This window comes from Leptodactylus fuscus, chromosome 1 (assembly GCF_031893055.1).
Source record: "Leptodactylus fuscus isolate aLepFus1 chromosome 1, aLepFus1.hap2, whole genome shotgun sequence".
In the NCBI taxonomy this organism is placed as follows: Eukaryota; Metazoa; Chordata; class Amphibia; order Anura; family Leptodactylidae; genus Leptodactylus; species Leptodactylus fuscus.
Window position 1 is genome coordinate 270,123,618 of NC_134265.1, and position 23,380 is coordinate 270,146,997.

The 23,380-nt window shown below is 39.2% G+C and overlaps 1 protein-coding gene across 1 annotated transcript in view; it reads right to left on the reverse strand.

Annotated features, from left to right (window-relative positions):
• Positions 1-23,380, reverse strand: part of LOC142218568 (cilia- and flagella-associated protein 337-like) — a 44,069-nt gene that overhangs the window by 15,279 nt on the left and 5,410 nt on the right. The window contains exons 2-17 of the mRNA XM_075287369.1: positions 21,828-22,055; positions 20,365-20,453; positions 19,681-19,773; positions 19,432-19,477; positions 18,145-18,191; positions 17,754-17,871; positions 15,654-15,723; positions 15,236-15,476; positions 12,323-12,428; positions 10,022-10,173; positions 8,509-8,611; positions 7,435-7,541; positions 2,023-2,117; positions 1,878-1,929; positions 1,756-1,801; positions 500-553 (exon numbers count right to left, since the gene is read on the reverse strand). Coding sequence (XP_075143470.1) covers positions 500-553; positions 1,756-1,801; positions 1,878-1,929; positions 2,023-2,117; positions 7,435-7,541; positions 8,509-8,611; positions 10,022-10,173; positions 12,323-12,428; positions 15,236-15,476; positions 15,654-15,723; positions 17,754-17,871; positions 18,145-18,191; positions 19,432-19,477; positions 19,681-19,773; positions 20,365-20,453; positions 21,828-22,046 — 1,638 coding nt within the window. The 5' untranslated portion in view covers positions 22,047-22,055. The remainder of the gene's footprint in view (positions 1-499; positions 554-1,755; positions 1,802-1,877; positions 1,930-2,022; positions 2,118-7,434; positions 7,542-8,508; positions 8,612-10,021; positions 10,174-12,322; positions 12,429-15,235; positions 15,477-15,653; positions 15,724-17,753; positions 17,872-18,144; positions 18,192-19,431; positions 19,478-19,680; positions 19,774-20,364; positions 20,454-21,827; positions 22,056-23,380) is intronic.

A 23,380-nucleotide genomic window follows, 5' to 3' on the forward strand; every position in this document is an offset into this window, starting at 1 on the left:
TTGCTTGTTATACAGGGAGCTTTCATCACTGAAGCTGCTGAGGTAAAGTGAAAGCTGAGCTCTGATTGGTTGCTATGGGCAACTCCACAAGTCTGCCTGTGAGGTGGTTTTCATTACTGAGATGTCAGCTCCTTAATATAGTTGTAATAGTTTATACTACATACTATGTATTGAATATGTAAAATCAATAAAAATGTTGAAATTAAAAAGTTGTTCATATCAATGTTACTACAAATTAGGAAAATGCCAAAATAATAAAAATTTTAAGTGGAAAAAAAAAGATTTTCTGTAGCAATCTGAGTCTCTATGTCAATTTTACTGTGACATTGAAAATTTTACTTTAGCATAACCAATAATTCAACGCGGAGATTCTACTAGTACCAACTAAATCAGGCTCCATACTGAAAGTCTGGCCACCCCTGTCACAACACAAGCCATTCAGGCTATCACCCCCTTCTATAATAACTGTACAACAGAAACATTACAGAGTACATCTCACCATATTGTCGCTCCAGGGAAGTTGTGGTAGTACATCTTCTGATATTACAGCATCCTGTTTGGGAAGAAAATATATGAAATAAGTAATATAACTAAATCTCTTCATCTATACCTTTACTATTTAAAGAGGTTTTAAAGGGGTTGTCCGACTAAAAACCAATTACTTTGCTGGAAACTGTGAATAAAGTTAAAGGGGTTGTCCCATCACAAGGATCCTATCTATAATGCTTGTTAATGTGGATGTGAGACTTTTCCTAAATACATTGCTTTATCAAAACGGCTTTGTTTGTCCACTATCTTACTTTATTCAATTCTTTGTGGCCACAGCCCTGACTTAGCTGCTCATGAGTCAAGTGATAGGGAGTTTCACATGGAGTTTACGCTCCATTCATTCAGACACGTATACACGAGCGCTTCATAACACATCCAATTCACTTCAATGGGAGCGCGTGTAAAGCCGGGTTTACGCGCGCTCCCACTGAAGTGAATGGGATGTGTCTTGAAGCGTTCATGTATACGCGTCTGAATGAGCGGAGCGTAAACTCCGTGTAAAGGGGCCCATAGAGTAGATGAGGCAAGTCATCAGTGGGTAGCACGGTGGCTCAGTGGTTAGCACGGCAACCATGCAGCACAGGAATCCTGCAATCAAATCCTGCCAAGGACAACAGCTGCAAGGAGTTAGTATGTTCTCCCCGTGTTTGTGTGGGATTCCTCCAACACTCCAAAGACATACTGATGGGGAATGAGATTGTGAGCCCAATATGGGACAGTGACTGACAATGTCTGTAAAGCGCTGTGGAATATGATGATGCTAGAAAATAAATAAATAAATCAGTATGCAAAATCTATTTGGGGCAAAAGACCCCTTTAATGGACAGTTAATTTTAACAGATGGAAAAATATGATAAATGACCATTCTGGATCCTCCAGGCCAAGATAAAATCTTTCTCATGCTTTCTCCTAGGGTCCTGAATACCAGGTTAGGGATTTTTAAAGCAGACTACCCCATTAAGGTAGACTTAAACTTCTGCCAACCTGATATTAATGCTCTCAGGGAGCAATAGATTTATCTAAGTGCGGTATATTTTTATTGCTGAGATTTAGGTAATCCAAAGGGAAAAAAACCTCATCTTGGTCAGAGTGGCATGTACCCAGTGATACCAGTTCTACAATGGATATGGATATTATTATTAAGAGTATCTGTATATTTGGCCATATACTTAGGATGTATGCAGTTCGGGATTTATTAAAACTTACCTGAAAAATTTTGATCTGCCCATCATAAGAAACGCATACTATATACCTTTAAATGCAACAAAATGTGATTGTTAGTTCATGTACACAATAAACATACACTCAATGCCAATGCTAATACGTACGGATTTTTGTTGTGTTCTGCATAGGTGACATCACTGATTCCAACTCTTGGGTCTGCTAGATAATAGTAACAACAATCATTGACAAGTATATAGATAAGGATATATCTGTTAATATGGAGAAGGAAACTGTTCTCCAGCAACCAACCTTTGCTGCCTTGTACAAGTATCCTGATAGGGGTAAGGGAGTTTGCAGTGTAGTCCCACAGCTTTAAACTTCCATTTTTACCACCTGATACTAGTCTGTGAATATATAACAGGGTATAGATGTACAAGGCATATAAAATAGGCTAAGCATCAGGAATAATCATATCACATGCATTTTGTAAACCAAGTAGTTAACTTAAAAAAAGATCTGAAAACACTTTGCAATTCCAACCCTTGCCACTAAACCTAAAATAGTTTGTGACTTCCTGTCTCCTGGAGATGGAAAATGAGCCATAGACACAGTGGTCTGCAGCAGCCCCTATTGCATAGCTCCCAATTGTACGGTCCTGATTTTAAGCTCCTGTCCCTCCGTCCCGCACAGATCACCATACCTCCCAACCGTCCCGATTTCCGCGGAACATTCACGATTCCGATGACATGTCCCGCGGTCTCGATTGGAGGGAGGTATGTACATAAACGCTGCTGAAGCAAGGAGCTGACACAGGTCAGCTCCTTGCTTCACCGCCGAACGCCGCCTACTGGTTTGTAGACGCGATGTGATGACGTTGCGATGTGGGGGCATGAATCTGGGGGCAGAGATGGAGGGGACATGAATCTGGGGGCAGAGATGGAGGGGACATGAAACTGGGGGCACAGATGGAGGGGGGACATGAATCTGGAGGCAGATGAAGGGTGTATATGAAACTGGGGGAGAGATAGAGGGGGGGACATATAATTTACGGGTGACTGTAGGAGGATTATACTGTGTGCGGGCACATGAAAACTTAATGAGTGGGCGGAGTCAACACAAAAGTGGGCAGGGCTAAATTTGTAGCGGCACGCTTGGCGCGCCGCACATTCTGTCCCTCTTTCGGTTCTTCAAAAGTTGTAGTAGGTTGTAGCTGCGATAAGAGCGGGTGGTGATCGGGGGAAAGCTTCACTACTGTATTGAAAGGACATGTGTGACGTTACACATCACGTAACTAGGTAGTCATGTCCCAGTATGGCGGAAATGCAGGAAGGAAGGTGGAGAGTTGTCTAGTCTAAAGTACTCGGGGGGGGGGGGGGATGTGAGAGTGAGTATATGTGTGTGTATTTATGTGTGTGTGTGTGTGTGTGGTACAGGGTGTACTGTATGTGTGTGTGTGTGTATGTATGTGTGTATATGTGTGTGCTGTGGGGTTCAGGGTGTACTGTGTGTGTATGTATGTGTTGTGGGGTGCATGGGTGTACTGTGGGGGAGAGATATGGGTGTAGTGGGGGGAGAGATGTGACGTGCAGCAATGTGCGTGTACCCAACGAGAAATGGGTGCGAATGAGCGGAGTTAATTTAAAAGTGGGTGTGGATAAATTTGCCATAGCCCGTCCACATTTTGTCCCTCTTTCTGTCCTTTAAAAGTTGGGAGGTATGCTAATGCCTTCTATGGGACAACTTTCTAGGCATGTGATCTCTGTTAGCTTTGCAGAGGTCATTGCAAAGAAGGTGGGATAGATAAGACGTGAAATCACCTATTGTGACCAGTGGACTCTGTGTCTTATCTACATATACATGATAGCTGTGATCATCAGTGTGCTGATAATTGAAAACAGTAAGTCTCAGCATTAGAGATGAGCGAACACTATTCGAAACAGCCGTTTCGAATAGCACACTCCCATAGAAATGAATGGGAGTGTGCTATTCGAAACGGCTGTTTCGAATAGTGTTCGCTCATCTCTACTCAGCATATTATTTGGCAAGGTGGCCAGAGTCAAAAGTACAGGATTTTTAGAAATCTTTCTCAACATATAGATAATAACATGGAATTAAATAAATACATCACTAAAATTCTTTAAAAACATTTTTAACATAAACTTGATTTAAAAAGTAGGTTATTTTCAGGTGACACATTCCCTGCAAAACTACATAATACATAAATTATCCCGCCGCGTTATTGTAAGAACTGCACAATGAAAATGGATCTCTGCCCTAGCTAATAAAGGGGGTCCTCGCTTTATAATCTCCATATGTCCTAATAAGACTTATTAGGACATATGGAAAGGGGTTCTTCTGGTGACACCAATCCTTAAGGGTAACTTTTAAAGTTCTTCCTTCTAATGTTGAACAAGAAACTTCTACAGAGCAGATGACTTATTTTAGTGATTATATTATCACAATTACTGATCTACAGCACAATGTGGTGCAGTCGGATTACAGATTAGAATTACAGGTCATCTATATAATGAGACAGCAGGGGGATAATTACTAAAATCTGGATGTTTGGTCCATAATAAAATCGTTAGAAGCTCCTAGTGAAATACACCTTGAGTAATTCCTACGGGGCTGCATGAGTGTCCTGGGATATCAATTCAGTTGTCACAGTCTGGAAGTAAACTCACTTGTGGCCAATTTAATCTAATATGGCTAAAACGTCTTCCCATGTCACTGTCACTTTGCATTCTAATCAATAGGTCATCATATCATCCTTCAAAAAAGATAATAACGATATTTTTAGACCAAGCAGCTTAGTGCACAGCATGAATAAATCATTATAATTGACCCTGGCATTACTGCCACACTCTGCCCAGTGGGTATAACTAAATAGCAATGCTTTAATATAGTAGCACTATCTTCTATTGTTTCTTCGTCTCAGGAGACTACTTGACTTGGCTCCTATTTATCTCAATGAAGGATTAAAGCTTAGGTAGGACGGTTAGCTTTTCTGTACATGATATTACCGCTAACTGACTGCACAAGCGAGCAGGCGTATAATTACAGGTTACAGGTTACATAACATGCTAACGGCTAAAGGTAATGTTTCTATGCAAACAACTAGATCATCATTGGTAACCATTGTATTATATCACAAAACAAAATATAGTGTGATACATCTAACCACACCAGCAAATCCCTCTATAAAATGAGCATCAAATACATTAACACTTTAATGTATGGCACATTGTTGTGAAACTGCCCAGACAATCAAATATACGGTATGTATTTATTTATTTATTTATTTATATGATTTATATGATAACCACTATGCCCATTAATGGTCATAGGGATGACGGTTTTTATGATTTTATTTCATATTATTCCATTCATAATACAATAATTGTTTTAATATTACATACCTGAAACTTTGGCTCCATGTTTATGTAGCTTCTTCAATAAAGAGACCTGGCCTGTAGGGTATATTGACCTCCATTTTACAGCTTATGTTATATGTTGCCGGGTATTCGCCAGCACCTTAACACAGGCCAATGTTTGGGAACGACAGTTCCTACTTATACTTCTCCCTTCTACGCAATGGACTCCAAGCTTTGGTTCAAAAAAATGCAGCAAAATCTGCAACTTGGGGCCGTAGCAATAGTCTTCGTTCACATGTGGCAGATTCAGTGTAGAAAATTCTTTGACTAAAATATTCCTGAAGGGGCTGTTCCTACAAATTCTGCATGGCAAACAAATCAAACAGTCACAGAAATTTCTACATCAAATCTGCCATGTGTGAATTTATCTTCAAGGGGTTGTACCACTAAACATATTTAGCCTCTATCCCTAGGCTAGAGGATAAATTGCCGATCGGCGGAGGTTTGACTGCTGAGATAGAGGATATACAGTGGGGCAAAAAAGTATTTAGTCAGTCACCAATAGTGCAAGTTCCACCACTTAAAATGATGAGAGGCGTCTGTAATTTACATCATAGATAGACCTCAACTATGAGAGACAAAATGAGAAAACAAATCCAGAAAATCACATTGTCTGATTTTGTAAGAATTTATTTGCAAATTATGGGGGAAAATAAGTATTTGGTCACCTACAAGCAATCAAGATTTCTGGCTCTCACAGACCTGTAACTTCTTCTTTAAGAGTCTCCTCTTTCCTCCACTCATTACCTGTAGTAATGGCACCTGTTTAAACTTGTTATCAGTATAAAAAGACACCTGTGCACACCCTCAAACAGTCAGACTCCAAACTCCACTATGGTGAAGACCAAAGAGCTGTCAAAGTACACCAGAAATAAAATTGTAGCCCTGCACCAGGCTGGGAAGACTGAATCTGCAATAGGCAACCAGCTTGGATTGAAGAAATCAACTTTGGGAGCAATAATTAGAAAATGGAAGACATACAAGACCAGTGATAATCTCCCTCGATCTGGGGCTCCACGCAAAATCTCACCCCGTGGGGTCAAAATGATCACAAGAGCGGTGAGCACAAATCCCAGAACAACGCGGGGGGGACCTAGTGAATGAACTGCAGAGAGCTGGGACCAATGTAACAAAGCCTACCATCAGTAACACACTACGCCGCCAGGGACTCAGATCCTGCAGTGCCAGACGTGTCCCACTGCTTAAGCCAGTACATGTCCGGGCCCGTCTGAAGTTTTCTAGAGAGCATTTGGGTGATCCAGAAGAGTATCGGGAGAATGTCCTATGGTCTGATGAAACCAAACTGGAACTGTTTGGTAGAAACACAACTTTTCGTGTTTGGAGGAAAAAGAATACTGAGTTGCATCCATCAAACACCATACCTACTGTAAAGCATGGGGGTGGAAACATCATGCTTTGGGGCTGTTTCTCTGCAAAGGGGCCAGGACGACTGATCCGGGTACATGAAAGAATGAATGGGGCCATGTATCGTGAGATTTTGAGTGCAAACCTCCTTCCATCAGCAAGGGCATTGAAGATGAAACGTGGCTGGGTCTTTCAACATGACAATGATCCAAAGCACACCGCCAGGGCAACGAAGGAGTGGCTTTGTAAGAAGCATTTCAAGGTCCTGGAGTGGCCTAGCCAGTCTCCAGATCTCAACCCTATAGAAAACCTTTGGAGGGAGTTGAAAGTCCGTGTTGCCAAGCGACAGCCCCAAAACATCACTGCTCTAGAGGAGATCTGCATGGAGGAATGGGCCAACATACCAACAACAGTGTGTGCCAACTTTGTGAAGACTTACAGAAAACGTTTGACCTCTGTCATTGCCAACAAAGGATATATAACAAAGTATTGAGATGAAATTTTGTTACTGACCAAATACTTATTTTCCACCATAATTTGCAAATAAATTCTTACAAAATCAGACAATGTGATTTTCTGGATTTGTTTTCTCATTTTGTCTCTCATAGTTGAGGTCTACCTATGATGTAAATTACAGACGCCTCTCATCTTTTTAAGTGGTGGAACTTGCACTATTGGTGACTGACTAAATACTTTTTTGCCCCACTGTATGTTTGGTGGCATAACCCCGATAACAGAAACCAAAACGTAGTGCAGTATCCATTGTACAATGTATTCTACCAATGACCCAGCAGATCCTATTGATTTTGGATGGCACCTGTTTTTATGGGAATAATGGTGCTGCATGTGAACACAACTTTAGTAAATTTCCTTTAAATAAATTCTGCATCCTGGTCAGCCTTAGATAAGTTACATACTGTACCTATTTCCAACAGTATCCAGAGCTATGCAGGTGACCACAGAGTGTCCACGATCATCTTGTACTTCACCCACAAGCTGCCCTGTCAGCAGATCCCATCTCTTTATTACCTACAGTACATGAAAGGACCATTTTATTACTCTGCTTATTGGATAGGAATGATTTGGGGAAAGTAATATTGAAAATTAGGAAAAAGGATATAGTGAATATGTGGTACAAGTGTATACAATAGTTCATTTCTAAGAGTTTCATTCCCCTGCACTATAATCACTGGTGATATGAGATATTGTATACTGTTAATTTAAATTATTGGACCCTCTGGGTAACACAGAGGTCTCCTTGAGAGAGATTCTCTATAAGGGAAATACTGTACTTTGCTGTAGCTTTTAGCACTTATGAATAAAGCTAACTTTAAACTGGACCCAAAATCCCATCATGATCTAGGCCAGACGTATTACCGCTCCTGTTTTAGTATAACCTTGTACTCCACGTAAAACAAAACCACAAGCATGCTTTCTTATTACTCTGTGCTGCATTTTTCCATTTCTATGTTATTCCTCCTAGAAATTTATGAATAAACTCGCAACTCGGTGCTACTTGTCAATGTCGTGTGAACCTAGAGAGTTACCACTGAACAGTCAATGTCAGAGCTTTCAGGGATAGGTCTGCAAATGGTAACACTCAGCGGCCAATTTAGTCATACATTTCTAGTAGGAGTAACAAAGAAACAGCACAAAGCAGATGTCTAAGAAAGGATGGTTCAGAATTGTCTAATACTGGGGAATATAAGTATTTACTAAACAAACATGTCAGGAGAAGTGACAGAGACAAGTCATTAATATTATAAGCATATAATATTAGAGATGAGCGAAGACTATTCGGAACAGCCGCTCCAAATAGCACGCTCCCATAGAAATGAATGGAAGCGTCCATTCATTTCTATGGGAGCATGCTATTCGAAACGGCTGTTTCGAATAGTGTTCGCTCATCTCTATATAATATGCGTCTTATATATGAAATGGACATTAGATATGACTTACAGCAGGCCCCTAGAAACAGCCAGGGAGAACTACTTACCGATCCCTCAGAGCAACTGATTATCTGCTGATATAACCGGTTATATAGACAGCTGGTGACAGGCTCACTATGGGAGACAGATGGGGGTCCATGAGGAATGGCACTGTAACATATAAGAGAGAATATAACTTACTGGGGAACATTTACTAACATTGTATAAAAGCTAGACCATTTAGTCTAAGATTACAATTTCTTTTAGTTGGCTTGAAAGTTCTTAACTTAAGTCATGCTCCTTTTTCCATTAAGTCCCTTACTTGGGAGGCCATGACCCTTTTTTGGGGAAGATGGAAATGATGTGTTTTTTTTTTATTGCAAACCACATCATCATTATGGCATATTTTGCTTAATAAATCCTGCCCCACTGAATGTAAGAATTGTGTGTATTAGGCTGAGGCCCCATGTTGTGGAAATACAGCTTTTTTGTTGCAGATTTTGCTGTGTTATGTTGAGCCAAAGCCAAGGCTGGCTACAAAAGGAATGGGAAATATATAGGAAGCTCTTATACTTATACCTTCTGCTCTGATTTTGGCGTAAAAAAACACAGCAAAATCTGCAACAAAAAAAGCAGCGTTTCTGCAATGTGGGGCATTAACCTCTAACCATATCTGCAGTAATGAACCCAATGGAGGAGATTTATCATCAGGGTAAATTTTAAAGTTAGCTTTGCTAGGGTCTTCATTGCTGTAATTTATGCCAAATGTATATATTTGATCAATTTGTCACTTCTTTCCTGAAATATTACTCCACTTTACTTTGTTACTTCGTATTGAATTGAGTGCAACAATATTTGTGACAAATAAGTCCAAAATGTCACAAATTCCTATTCTGTAACTTTTTGATGCAATTGCCCCCAATAACTAATACATGTACATATGTATAGAGTGATGGCGATCATCCAATGATCACGCAGAAGCTGTAAGAAATTTAATGGTACAAAATGTGCCACAAAATGGAGCAGCACAAGCCCCAGCTGAATGTACAATCCATTTTGTCACTATAATTTTTATCACTATATATTACAATGCCTTTCTTCTACTCTGTTCCTAAAGAATTGAAACAATTTCAACAGGTTCTGTACAAAACAGTTGTAAACATCTAACTTTAACTTTTTGTCCACCCCTATTGACTATACATGTTTGAGTTGTCGACATACATCCTTAAAGAGAAGGCAGAAGAATATCTCTATGATAAAAGAATCAAGCATGTTGACTGCCATCAGACAAGTGTCCTGAGACCCCATATGCAGAAGATGGTTCTCAGGTCCTGTTGACAGGTACCTCGTGTATTAAATCCCCCTGCAAAACTTAATTGCAGGACCTTCTTTATTACTTCAGCACCCACACCCCCACATTTTAGGAAGAATCCTACAAGAATACTGTGTGTGTGTATCCATTGTATACCCAGTATATAGTTAGCTTTGGAAGAACTTTATCATTTAATTCCTTCTAAGATTTGTCAAAGAAGGTCACCTTTATAATAAACCAGCTGTATGGCATAAAGGGCGTATACATACGTTTCTTGTAGCTGCAGTGCAGAAAGGTAGTCTGTTGCTATGTAAAGGGCTCTGAGGTGATGTGAAAAGTGACATGCAACAATATCTCCTCTGATCTGACTTGCTTTAGATATTACATTGATCAAACAGGTTTGATTTTCTATGTCCCATACCTGTTGGTTATAGTGAAACAGAAAAGTCAGGACCACATACTTAGTATAGGTATGTTCAATAGTACCATGTAGTTAAAGGCAGCTTGTCAACAGAACCCAGCATGTCAAACCACATAGATAGGTTAGGGTCACCTGAATCAAACAGCGTTTTCCCCTTGTGAATTGGTGTCTCTGAGATATCACTGTTTTTCTCAATTTTGCAAATAAACTCTTTAGATCAACGAGATTATTGCTGCATATCTCTTTAGAGCAACGGCAGAGCTCTCATCGCTCCAAAGAGGATACTTCCATATTGACAAAAAAATTGTGATATCTCAGTAATAGAGGCACAAATTCACAAGTGGGAACTGCTGTTTGATTCAGATGACCCTAGCTCAGCTATCTGTGGGACTGGGTGGATATGCTGGGTACTAGTGGCTGGTCACCGTCTCCCTTTAAAATTGTACATGCACATGTTCTATATACAGTAGATGGAGGATAGACCTAGAAGACCCTAGGAGTTCGGTTCAATAGTCATAACCATGGTGCTCTCAATCACAGGTTATGGTGACTGACTCCTTTTAAACTATTATCTATCAATCAATCTATCTAACTATCTATCTATCTTATCGATCTATCTATCTATCTATCTATCTATCTATCTATCTAACAGAATATAATTCATATTAGCAACACAGACTGTTAAAAATAAATATGAAGTAATCCAGTAAGAGAAGACAAAGTGTATATTTTATAAAAACATATATATTGCATGTTGATATATAAATAATATAACTGAAATTATATTACAGCCTCTTGGACATCCCAGTGTCTGTAGTCCTACCCAGCCAAAGGAGCACTTGTAAGTTCAGGCACTGATGTTACACAAGAAAACCAGACTCTCAATGTAAACATCAATGTATCCCAAAGGTGTTTAATGGGGTTGAGGCCAGGAGTCTGTTCCGCCACACCAAACTCCTTAAACCAGGTTCTTCTGAATCTCACTTAAAGGCGTTTCTCAGCACCAAAAGCATTATTAAACCAGTCCCAGTACCTTATATAGTGCTCAAGCTGGGACCACAGAGTTATCATTAGTTTGTACCATGTCTGTTTAATTGTGTTGAAAAGCTGCTTTTTATTCCTCTATAAATGAGCTAAGAGAGCATCAGAAGTGTGTTCTGGAATGGCTGTGCATCTTCTACTCGCTCAATACCCTTCGCAGCAACAATGATGTGTTTGGAGCTTTCCCTCACCTCCTCCAGAGCGAGAGTAAGATCTTGCCATGATGCTCTGAGCACTATTAGGTACTGTGGCTGGTTTAATAACATTTGGTGCTGACAAACTCTCTTTAAGCACTTAGTGGGCCTGCTCTGTGTGTTTGCATGGTCCACTGATTCCTGGCCGAGCTGTTGTCACTTCACCAGTTACTAATAATATACAGTAATCTGTGATCTATTTTCTATTTCATTAGTGGCTGGGGTATCCCCAACTACTACCATACTTTTATAATTTAACTCAATCTACTTTTTCCAACACATATGCTATATGCCGGAAACAGTGGTACAGTACATGGGCTTCACAAGTATATTTTTCAATGTATTTATGCAGTTTCCTAACACAAATATATCGAATGCACAGAATATGCAAACCTCATTGGTGAAAAAAAGGAATTTGCTTCTAGTTCTGCCTATTGAAAGGTAACACCCTATAAATTAATATCTGTTTTTTAAAGAAACCTTAGGGCATAATATGCAAATAAAAGCCAAACCAGTATAACTCCTCCATAAGGAAGAGGTTCCCATTCGCAAACAGCTGTTTTGAGGTTTTTGCCTCTCCTCAGTGCATAGCTGGATACTGGCTGTCTGTGTGAGAAGTCTCAATGTAGGTGAAACTGGTACAGGGGCTTATTAGATGATGCATGCCTAGCTAAGAATCCAGTAGGAACAAGTTAGTCTTTTTGTCACCAATGAAATGTTATTTGCATATTTCTTACCCAGAATTTTTAGCAGGACATGCATCGTCTATTAAGTCTATAGCTCAGTCTCTCCATAAATGTATTGATAAGGCTATTAAAATATTAGTCACAAACCATGTCTTTATTATATACATTATTTTTATAAACTACAGTATTTATAGGATTATGTAGCAATTAAATAGAAAAACATGTTACCATCACATTGCAGTCTGTGGACACTGAGTAAATTTTTGTGTTCTCATCTCCAATCTTCAAATAGGTAATAGGTGACGAGTGCCCACGTAGTAATCCAGTGGGCCAACTATAGAAGGGAGAAGAAATACAATAGAAACCTAGATAAGGTTAGTGTCACACATTGGTTGACGTTTGTTGTTCTGATCTAGACATTACAGCTCCCTATTTGGGAAGAGTATGCAAATCTGTCTCCCATGATGTTAATATAGGGAGACAGTGCCTCAGTCATGCAGCCCACTAGGGGGTGCTCCCTTTAACATCATGCCGACCTTCCCAGAGGCCTTTGCTGCAATGATGTGGGATTTTACCAAGTCAGTCTCTCAGCCGAGGACAGCTGTTTGGATCTGATTGGATCTCTTCAGCCCGGCGCAGAGAAGACTAACTTGGCAGAGGTGAGTAACTGACTGAGGCACTGTCTCCCTATATTAACATCATGGGAGACAGATTTGCATATTCTTCCCATGATCCCTTACAGTGGAGCACAAATGGCTTGATAAGTTTCCACACACCTACAGTCCTATGAAAAAGTTTGGGCACCCCTATTAATCTTAATAATTTTTAGTTCTAAATATTTTGGTATTTGCAACAGCCATTTCAGTTTGATATATCTAATAACTGATGGACACAGTAATATTTCAGGATTGAAATGAGGTTTATTGTACTAACAGAAAATGTGCAATATGCATTAAACCAAAATTTGACCGGTGCAAAAGTATGGGCACCTCAACAGAAAAGTGACATTAATATTTAGTAGATCCTCCTTTTGCAAAGATAACAGGCTCTAGTCGCTTCCTGTAGCTTTTAATCAGTTCCTGGATCCTGGATGAAGGTATTTTGGACAAACAATTCAAGTTCAGTTAAGTTAGATGGTCGCTGAGCATGGACAGCCCGCTTCAAATCATCCCACAGATGTTCAATGATATTCAGGTCTGGGGACTGGGATGGCCATTCCAGAACATTCTCATTGTTCCTCTGCATGAATGCCTGAGGCGATTTGGAGCAGTGTTTTGGATCATTGTCTTGCTGAAATATCCATCCCCGGCGTAACTTCAACTTCGTCACTGATTCTTGAACATTATTCTCAAGAATCTGCTGATACTGAGTGGAATCCATGCGACCCTCAACTTTAACAAGATTCCCGGTGCCGGCATTGGCCACACAGCCCCAAAGCATGATGGAACCTCCACCAAATTTTACAGTGGGTAGCAAGTGTTTTTCTTGGAATGCTGTTTCTTTTTGGACGCCATGCATAACGCCTTTTTTTTAATAACCAAACAACTCAATCTTTGTTTCCAAAATGAAGCTGGCTTGTCCAAATGTGCTTTTGCATACCTCAGGCAACTCTATTTGTGGCGTACGTGCAGAAACAGCTTCTTTCTCATCAATCTCCCATACAGCTTCTCCTTGTGCAAAGTGCACTGTATTGCTGACTGATGCACAGTGACACCATCTGCAGCAAGATGATGCTGCAGCTCTTTGGAGGTGGTCTGTGGATTGTCCTTGACTGTTCTCACCATTCTTCTTCTCTGCCTTTCTGATATTTTTCTTGGCCTGCCACTTCTGGGCTTAACAAGAACTGTCCCTGTGGTCTTCCATTTCCTTACTATGTTCCTCACAGTGGAAACTGACAGGTTAAATCTCTGAGACAACGTTTTGTATCCTTCCCCTGAACCACTATGTTGAACAATCTTTGTTTTCAGATCATTTGAGAGCGGGCTGTCCATGTTCGGCGACCATCAAACTTAACTGAACTTGAATTGTTTTGTAGAAAGAAATGGTCCAAAATACCTTCATCCAGGATCCAGGAACTGATTAAAAGCTACAGGAAGCGACTAGAGGCTGTTATCTTTGCAAAAGGAGGATGTACTAAATATTAATGTCACTTTTCTGTTGAGGTGCCCATATTTTTGCACCGGTCAAATTTTGGTTTAATGCATATTGCGCATTTTCTGTTAGTACAATAAACCTCATTTCAATCCTGAAATATTACTGTGTCCATCAGTTATTAGATATATCAAACTGAAATGGCTGTTGCAAACACCAAAATATTTAGAACTAAAAATGATTAAGATTAATAGGGGTGCCCAAACTTTTTCATAGGACTGTGCAAACACCAAAATATTTAGAACTAAAAATGATTAAGATTAATAGGGGTGCCCAAACTTTTTCATAGGACTGTATATGGTGGTCTCTCCCTAAGGAGTGACAATATCCCCTTAACCAGCTTCCCTATTTGACATATAGAAAAAGGAGAATTTTCATTTGTATCCATCCTCATTCACTTCTATGGTAAAATAAAAATGCGAGTTCCATTACAGCTGCTGTAAAAAGAAAACAAAAAGCAGATGGAAGCGACTGTCAGGAATTTGAAAGCACACAATTTACTTTATGAAATTAAAGTGTAAAAGACTGGGTATTGCAATGGGAATAGGTCTGTATTTCTACATTCAGTATGTTGGGATATATTTCTGGAAGGGATGACATGTATTCTGACAAGCATCCTGTTCAAGTAGGCCCTGGGTGCCTTTTATGGAATGGAAAAATATTACAGGTTATGGGTTTTACATTTTTGGTGAAGTCACCTTGATTCTGGGTTTTATACTGATTGCCAGGTTTGGAATCGGGAAGGAATTTTTCCCCTGACATGGAGCAATTTGGCACTAGCCCCACGCAGTGTTTTGTCTTTCCCTGGATCAACATCATGGGGTTATGGTTTGGATTTGATGGACCTAGGTCTTCATCCAACCTCATGTGCTATATTACCATGTTAGAATATCATCATAATATCCAGCAGACGAACATTGCAGTCAACACGTTAAAATTATGTATCAAGTAAATATGAAAAAGAAGATGACAACAGAAAATGAAACTTACCTAGGCATATATGGATTCCAAACACGCACAACCCTGTCTAGGCCTCCAGTTACTAGAATATTAGCTTCCTTCGAGAAGTCAAAGGTTTTTACACCCCGTTTGACCCTAAAAAGGGATTCATCACTGAAATTTCTCTTGAGAGGAGCATTTCCAGACATCATAGATCTCTTGCTTTTCACACTGCCAGATTCCATTAGGTTCTTTAGAAGCCTCTGTAAATTTTTGGTCCCTTCTACACAACCTGTCCCAAACCCACCACAGTTAGTATAACTTTTCAAAAATTAATTAAATGAAATAAAGCAGAACAACAATTACTGTAAGTACTAACTGCAACAAATGCAAAGGGTGAGAACTAGTATGTGCCGCTAAAGCACTATTATTAGCATAGATAGTTCATTGTTACATAACATGGACCTACCTATTATAAGTGCTGTGTAATCATCATTGGAACTTGAGATTATTGATTCAATTGAATGGACATATGTGATCTGTTGATAAAAAGCAGGTGTTAGTTATACTGGATACACAGTATAGTAAGGCAACTTCTAAACAACGTTAAAGGGGTTCTCCAAGATTAGATATTGATGATCCATTCACTTGAATGCGAACTGAGCTGCAATGGTGCAGTACACAATGTATGGAGAGTCTTGGAGAACTGCTTTAATGTTCAACCTCATTAAACTTGTTCAATACAACAAGTAATTTGCAAGTTTTCTCTTGTAATTCAAGTTATTGTGGGAGTTCTGTTTGGGGAAAGCGGACATAAGCAGGCTCTTTTTAGGGTCAGTGTAACATCGGACATCTGGCACCCTAACCCATTTTAGCTGATCCCTGTATGAATATGGTAAGACCATTTCATATCATTCTATCTGAGTACACAGGAATTTTTTTCTGTTCTGCTGTAAGTTGGATTGTAAATTTAACTACATTCTTTGGTTTTTGGCAGCTCTGGAGTGCACATATGTTTTCTAAATGTATATTCATTTGATATTAGAATATGTGCATTATTTTGTTATAAGCACTCATTGTGTGTATTTGTCACCTAATGGATTATTATACAGTCACACACTGTTGAAACCATTATAGTAGTATCTATTCAGCATTAAGGTGTGAATAACATGATACTGTTTACTCATAAATATGGACTCTGGTGGAAACTCTCTGTATAACCAGTATCATATAGATTTGTCTTCTGCTGGGTCCATTCACACGGAGGAAAATAGTGAGGAATTTGTTGTCCAATTTTCCTCGCTGAAAATAAAACGTCCCATTGATTTCAATGGGTTCTTCTAGCTTTTTTTTTACACTAGTGGAATTTTCCGCTAGTGGAAAAAAAAGCTAGCAGCACCCATTGAAGTGAATGGGAGGCTTTTTTTTCAGCGAGGAAAATTCCACACCAAATTACTCACTATTTTCCTCCGTGTGAATGGCCTGTTAGCATATCTAGGTGCCAGGTCTTAAATCCATGGTGAAAATCAGGTGATGTTTTTCACTACATGTGAATGGAGTTTTGAAAACCTCATCTACTAGACATATATTGTTCTGTAAATCTGTGTGTTTTAAAGCAAAGTCCACACTAAATATCAGCAACAAATCAGCAACATCTGAAAATTAGAGGCTCCGCGGATGGTCTAGTCCAACCCTGATTTTATTTTATATCTCATTTCATGGGAAAAAAAAAGGTAATATATTTAAGGATATGAACCAAAGACACACAAACTAAATGTTCTGATGTAATAAAAGAGTGTTTTTGACTCTAAGGCAGGGCCCCACATTGCGAAAATGCCACAATTGGCCACAGTGGAAACGCTGCAGCAAAAACCATGAAGTTGTACAGTACCTGCCAAATGGATGGGATTCTAGCTAATCCAATCCACACATTGCAGAAAAATATCCATAGTGGAAATGCTGTAATTTCAAAAACTGTTGCGTTTTTGTAAATTGCAGCATGTCAATTATACCTACAAAAACGCTGGTGTTTTCCATATAGGTATAATGAAAGCAAAAAGTCAGAGGGGAAAACTTTGAGCACTTTCTGTGAAAAGCACTGTGGAAAAAAACACAAAGCATTTCCACCAGTCTTTTCGGTGGGGCCTAAGGGCCCCTTCATATGGAGTATACGCTCGCTGGTACACGTTTCGAATCAGCGGCATTAAAACAGATCCCATTGCTTTCTATGGGAGCCGGCATATGTGCGCTCCCCATGGAAATGAATGGGCTGCTTTTTTGCCTATTCCTTTCAATGTGATACGCGCGTGTTATACGTTCAGAATCAGCGAGCGTATACTCCGTGTGAAGGGGCCCTAAGCCTGAAGGAAATATGCAATGATTTATTTCTCTGGTTGTGCTTGAATAAATAGGTGCAGATATCAGATATTTTTGCTGGTAGTCCCAATAAAACAAAAAAAAAATGGATCTGGTAACTTTACTGTTTTATTTTTAGGGACCTTTCTCATAAATAGGAATTAGCCAGAGTGGATATATCACTTACTAGATAATGATGACAGACCAATCTTACCTGTGTGACCCAATCATTATGCACCTTCCAACGTATATATTTAACATGGCTCATCTCTGTAATATTATCTATTGCAATACTGGGAATTTCATCCACAACTTGACATTTTGTCCAGTTCCTGTTTTTTTCAAGAAGTAATTGATAGAAATTTCATTACACAGCCACAATCCAATGTATGAATACATTACATGATTAAATTCTGTGTACAATTGTATTTTTTGTGTAATCAAATTCTGTATATTCCTTATAAAGTGTCTGCCTGGGACACAAAACAGAAGGATAGTGCATAGATAGATCAAATAATATTCCCCCTCTATGGAGAACTGTGAGCATTCCCATGTTGACTAGTTCTAGATCATGAGAAACAATATCCAAAAAATATCCCACATACCTGAGGGTTTCTGCCATGTTGGAAATTATTATAATATTGATACACCCCTACAAAACAATAACATTAATATGAATAAATACTGGAAATATTATGTACACTATTACTGAATTACCTTTGCAGATATTAAATAATACACTTATAATCAATAACATTATTCTATGCTGAAAATGGAAATAAGAGAGAAGTTGACACCACAATCTTAAAACATATTGGTAGATAAACCATTGAATATAATTTACATAGGCTAAAACTAAAAGACAATAAAAACAATGAATTATGTTACGCAAACCTAATATAATATATACAGTACTCCAACGGTTCATATGTGGCACATTTCCATAAGCATTTCATATATATATATATATATATATATATATATATTAGCAGTACCCGCAACTTCGTTCGTGGCATCTCAACCCTCTACCCGACCCACCTGGAGCGCCGCCCCAGCTTCCCCCTTTGCCCCTGGCTCCCTTTCTCTCCTCTCCCCCCTGGCCACCCCCCCCTTTGTCTCTACCCGCTCCCCCATTCCCTTGCTCCTTCCGCCTACCCCTTGCTCCCTCCTACCCCGTGCCCCCTTCCTCCCCACCACCCCATTCCCCCTGTCTTACCTACCCCATGCCCACTCCCCCCCAGACCCTCCCGACCCTGTGCCCCCTTCCCCACCCCAACCTGCGACCCCGGCCTCACCCCACCCCGGGCTCTTCTTGCACCGAGGTTACAGGGGTGCATAGTGCCGGCAGACTGTGCAGCTTGGGTGCTGTGGCCATGCATGGTGCGCAGCACAAGTAGACGGCAGTTTGCGGGAGTGCGGCACAGCTCCCTCTACCTCTTTCCACCCCCGGCGGACTCCCCGATCCACGCTGCGCACTGGCCTCCAGCAATTTCTTCCTATGGCTGTGCGGCCGGCTTGTGGCTGCATAACTCCGCCCCCGCTGTCGCCTGGTTCAATCTGAGCGCCGCGTCTGACGTCATCGTAGGTCCTTCAGCCTACACCGACCGTAAATTCGGTGCTTGCAGTCGGCAAACCCAGAAATATACGTGGATGGTGAGGTGCCTATATTATATTCCTGGTGCCATTCTAGGTATGTGCCAAATTTGAGGGAAATCCATTCGGCCGTTGCAGCGTGATTGCGGAACAAACATCCAACCATCCAAACACACAGTAAGGATAAGGATATATATATATATATATATATATATATATATATATATATATTCTACTAGATATAAACAAATGTGCATTTTTATTCAAAACCACCCAGAATTCTCAGTATAGTAACTTACTTGCTCATCGCCAAAATAAATCATACACTCATCCACATCACGAAGACTAACATAGAAGAAAAAACATAGCTATAAGTGTGAAAAGCCCATAACATTTTTTATTATAACAGTAAAAAGAGATTTCTGAGATGATAAAACTCCTTGCTTTTTAGGTAAAATGAGTTATTTTTAATAACAATGATCAATGACACTACTTTACTTATATTTAAGTCAATATATAGTAAATTAAATAAAACAAGTACCGATTACCTGTAACCTATACGCAGAGGCATTGTCTCAAATCCAACAATTTGGCAGTATGGTTCAAAATTGGAAATCTCATAAAGGCGAATCTCTCTGTCACTGGAAATAAGATTGCTCCTTTTAACATTTCAGCTGGTCACAGAGGGATACTTAGGCTATGGGAAATGTCTGGGAAGCTCTTATACTTCACCCTTCTGCTAGCTTTGTCTCATACCTCCCCTCCAAAAAAAAAAACAAAAGAAAACAAACAACCAACCAAACAAAAAAACAGCAACAAATAAGCATCTTTTCCATAACATGGGGCTTTAACCTGAAACAGATTTTCTGGAGCTAAAACAATTGTAAACACAATAAGTAAGAAAGGTATTTGAGAAACCATTCTAACCTTTCCACTAGATAAGTTACCCCACTAAAATGACTCCACCAATCTCTAGATCTAGGGACCGGTACATCCCCCCCCCCCCCCAAACACATGCCCAAGAAGAGAAAGAGTTAGTAGTCAGATTCAACTTATGTTAAAATTATCCTCGATCAAATAGATGATAAATATTTATAGGTGGAATGCCCCTTTATGTCGGTCACCAATGCTTTAGTTCAGGGAACACTGTTCTGAAGAAGTACTGACAACACTTCCTCACCGCTACTCTGTACTATTTGCAGCAGTCTTTAGCAACATGACAAATTTCTTACCAAGTTCCAACAATTAACTTGTTATATTGAGGCATTAATGTGGAATCAGAAATCCATTTAATTTTCCTGTTTGGTTGTTTATTTTCATCCTGTAAGACAGATATTATTTTAACAATTGCTATTAAGTATAATGTACCCAAACTAAAGTGATATATGTATATTATATGTGACATGCACACTGATGAATGTCTTTTACTACAACAGTATAAAGAGTAGAGTGGCACTACTAAATGCACACAGGCAATATAATAATGGATAATAGGACTAGCTTCATGCAACTTGTTGGTGATGCTCTACAGTATAAAAAAATTCAAACATGATACGTAGAGAAAAAGTAGAAAAACTGAGCACTCACCACATGAAGCATATGATAAAACTTCAGTCTTTATTTCAAAAATCCATATAAAAACACGGGAGGAGGCACGCCTGAAGGGAACGAGCTTGAAAAAGTGCTACCTGCACAAAACTGCTGTCACTCATTCCCTTCAAGCGTGCCTCCTCCCGTGTTTTTATGTGGATTTTTTAAATAAAGAAGTTTTATAATATGCTTCTTTTACTATGACACCATGGAGTATTTGATCCCTGAGTTCGCCCTATGTTTGGTACACCAATATACAGTAAATGGAATTAAGCAAAAGACTGACACATTGGAGGGGTTAGTAAACAGTCTCCACCAGCTAGAATGGCAATTTCTATCTTTTTATTGGCTTAGAGCATTGATTTATTGCAGGGATAGATTGTCCTCCCTGGCAATGGATATCAGACTATCATGAAAAGGGCAATAGATGAATATCCAGCACTCCGTGACTTCTTGTATAAAAAAGTACAAACTTTATTCCGGAGACATGCTCCCTTTAAAATCTGGGTATATACATATCATGTAGTAATGCAGACGGTAAGGTAACAAAAACCGACGCGTTTCGAGGTATTTCACCTCTTAGTCATGGTTTACAAACTAACAGACATGTATGTGTATATATACTGTTTAAAAGCAAATACCGGAAACCCTCCCGTCTGCATTGAAACGAAACATCCGTTCATTATCTTAATTAAATTACACCTGACATAGACGTTCGTAAAAGACAACACAAAGAGGACAATAATTAACCATTAATTAACCATCCGTAGATTAATTTGAAAGTAAGTAGAATTTTATTTTCATATCATGAAAAGGGTCTAGTTTTTTAATAATCCCGTTGGAACTGAAACCCTACACCACTATATGAACATATGTACCAGGCCAAACAAGCTCAGACTATTTCATTATATATAATAATACAAAAAGAACAACTTGTTAGGTCAATTCTATATTTGTCTATGGACATAACCAATGTAAATATACAAATCAGCCTCAATACCTAAGGTGACATTCACACATCTGTTGGTGGATGGATCTGAACAACAGAAAGCCGCCGGTAGTGTAAATTTAGCAAACCTAATCTTGATAATCCCACTAAATTTACCAGAATGCAGCGGCTTTTCTTCAATTTAAGATCTCCTGTCCAGACTGAGACCACACCATCTTGTCCGACAGCCAGAATTGTATTATCAGGCATGGGAGTTATCTGGATAAATGGTTCCCTGTGTGGACTACTCTCTATTACTGTTGCAGGAAGGTGGAAGGAGACTCTGTTATTGTATTGCTGCTGCAAGTGATGTGGCATTGACATCTGTCCTTCCATTTTTGCAATCTGTAGAATAGAGTGGCAAAAGATCTGCGTGAACACATTACACAACTTAATCCACAGTATCAATAGTATATAATATATTAATAATATATTACTGTGTATTATCCTGTATCTGTATTACTTTGCTGCTGTAACATACTGAAATTTCCCCACTGTGAGACTATTAAAGGATTATCTTATCTTATCAAAGTATTATGCCTTACATCAACTATTAAATCCTGATGCCTTACGTCAACTATCAACTGCTATTTAAGTCCCTTGTTTTACAAAGATATGAAATTTCGGTAATGGAAGATTATCCATATTATATTGCTGTTCGCCCAGTCCCATCAGATGAAAGATATACGATATTGTACATATTGTGGATGGCAGTGTATACCAGTGCATACATACTTTACTCAGATTGACAGGCATTATCCATCCCTAATACAGTTTGGAGTAGACACATGTAGGCTACAACTTCTATTTATATGGAAGTACATTAGGTCAAGTATTGGTAGGTGTGGTTTCATAACAATATATATATCCATAACCATAAATAGCTAATACTAGTTACAGTCCTATGAAAAAGTTTGGGCACCCCTATTAATCTTAATCATTTTTATTTCTAAATATTTTGGTGTTTGCAACAGCCATTTCAGTTTGATATATCTAATAACTGATGGACACAGTAATATTTCAGGATTGAAATGAGGTTTATTGTACTAACAGAAAATGCGCAATATGCATTAAACCAAAATTTGACCGGTGCAAAAGTATGGGCACCCTTATCATTTTATTGATTTGAATACTCCTAACTACTTTTTACTGACTTACTGAAGCACAAAATTGGTTTTGTAACCTCAGTGAGCTTTGAACTTCATAGCCAGGTGTATCCAATCATGAGAAAAGGTATTTAAGGTGGCCAATTGCAAGTTGTTCTACTATTTGAATCTCCTCTGAAGAGTGGCATCATGGGCTACTCAAAACAACTTTCAAATGATCTGAAAACAAAGATTGTTCAACATAGTTGTTCAGCGGAAGGATACAAAAAGCTGTCTCAGAGATTTAACCTGTCAGTTTCCACTGTGAGGAACATAGTAAGGAAATGGAAGACCACAGGGACAGTTCTTGTTAAGCCCAGAAGTGGCAGGCCAAGAAAAATATCAGAAAGGCAGAGAAGAAGAATGGTGAGAACAGTCAAGGACAATCCACAGACCACCTCCAAAGAGCTGCAGCATCATCTTGCTGCAGATGGTGTCACTGTGCATCGGTCAACTATACAGCGCACTTTGCACAAATAGAAGCTGTATGGGAGAGTGATGAGAAAGAAGCCGTTTCTGCACGTA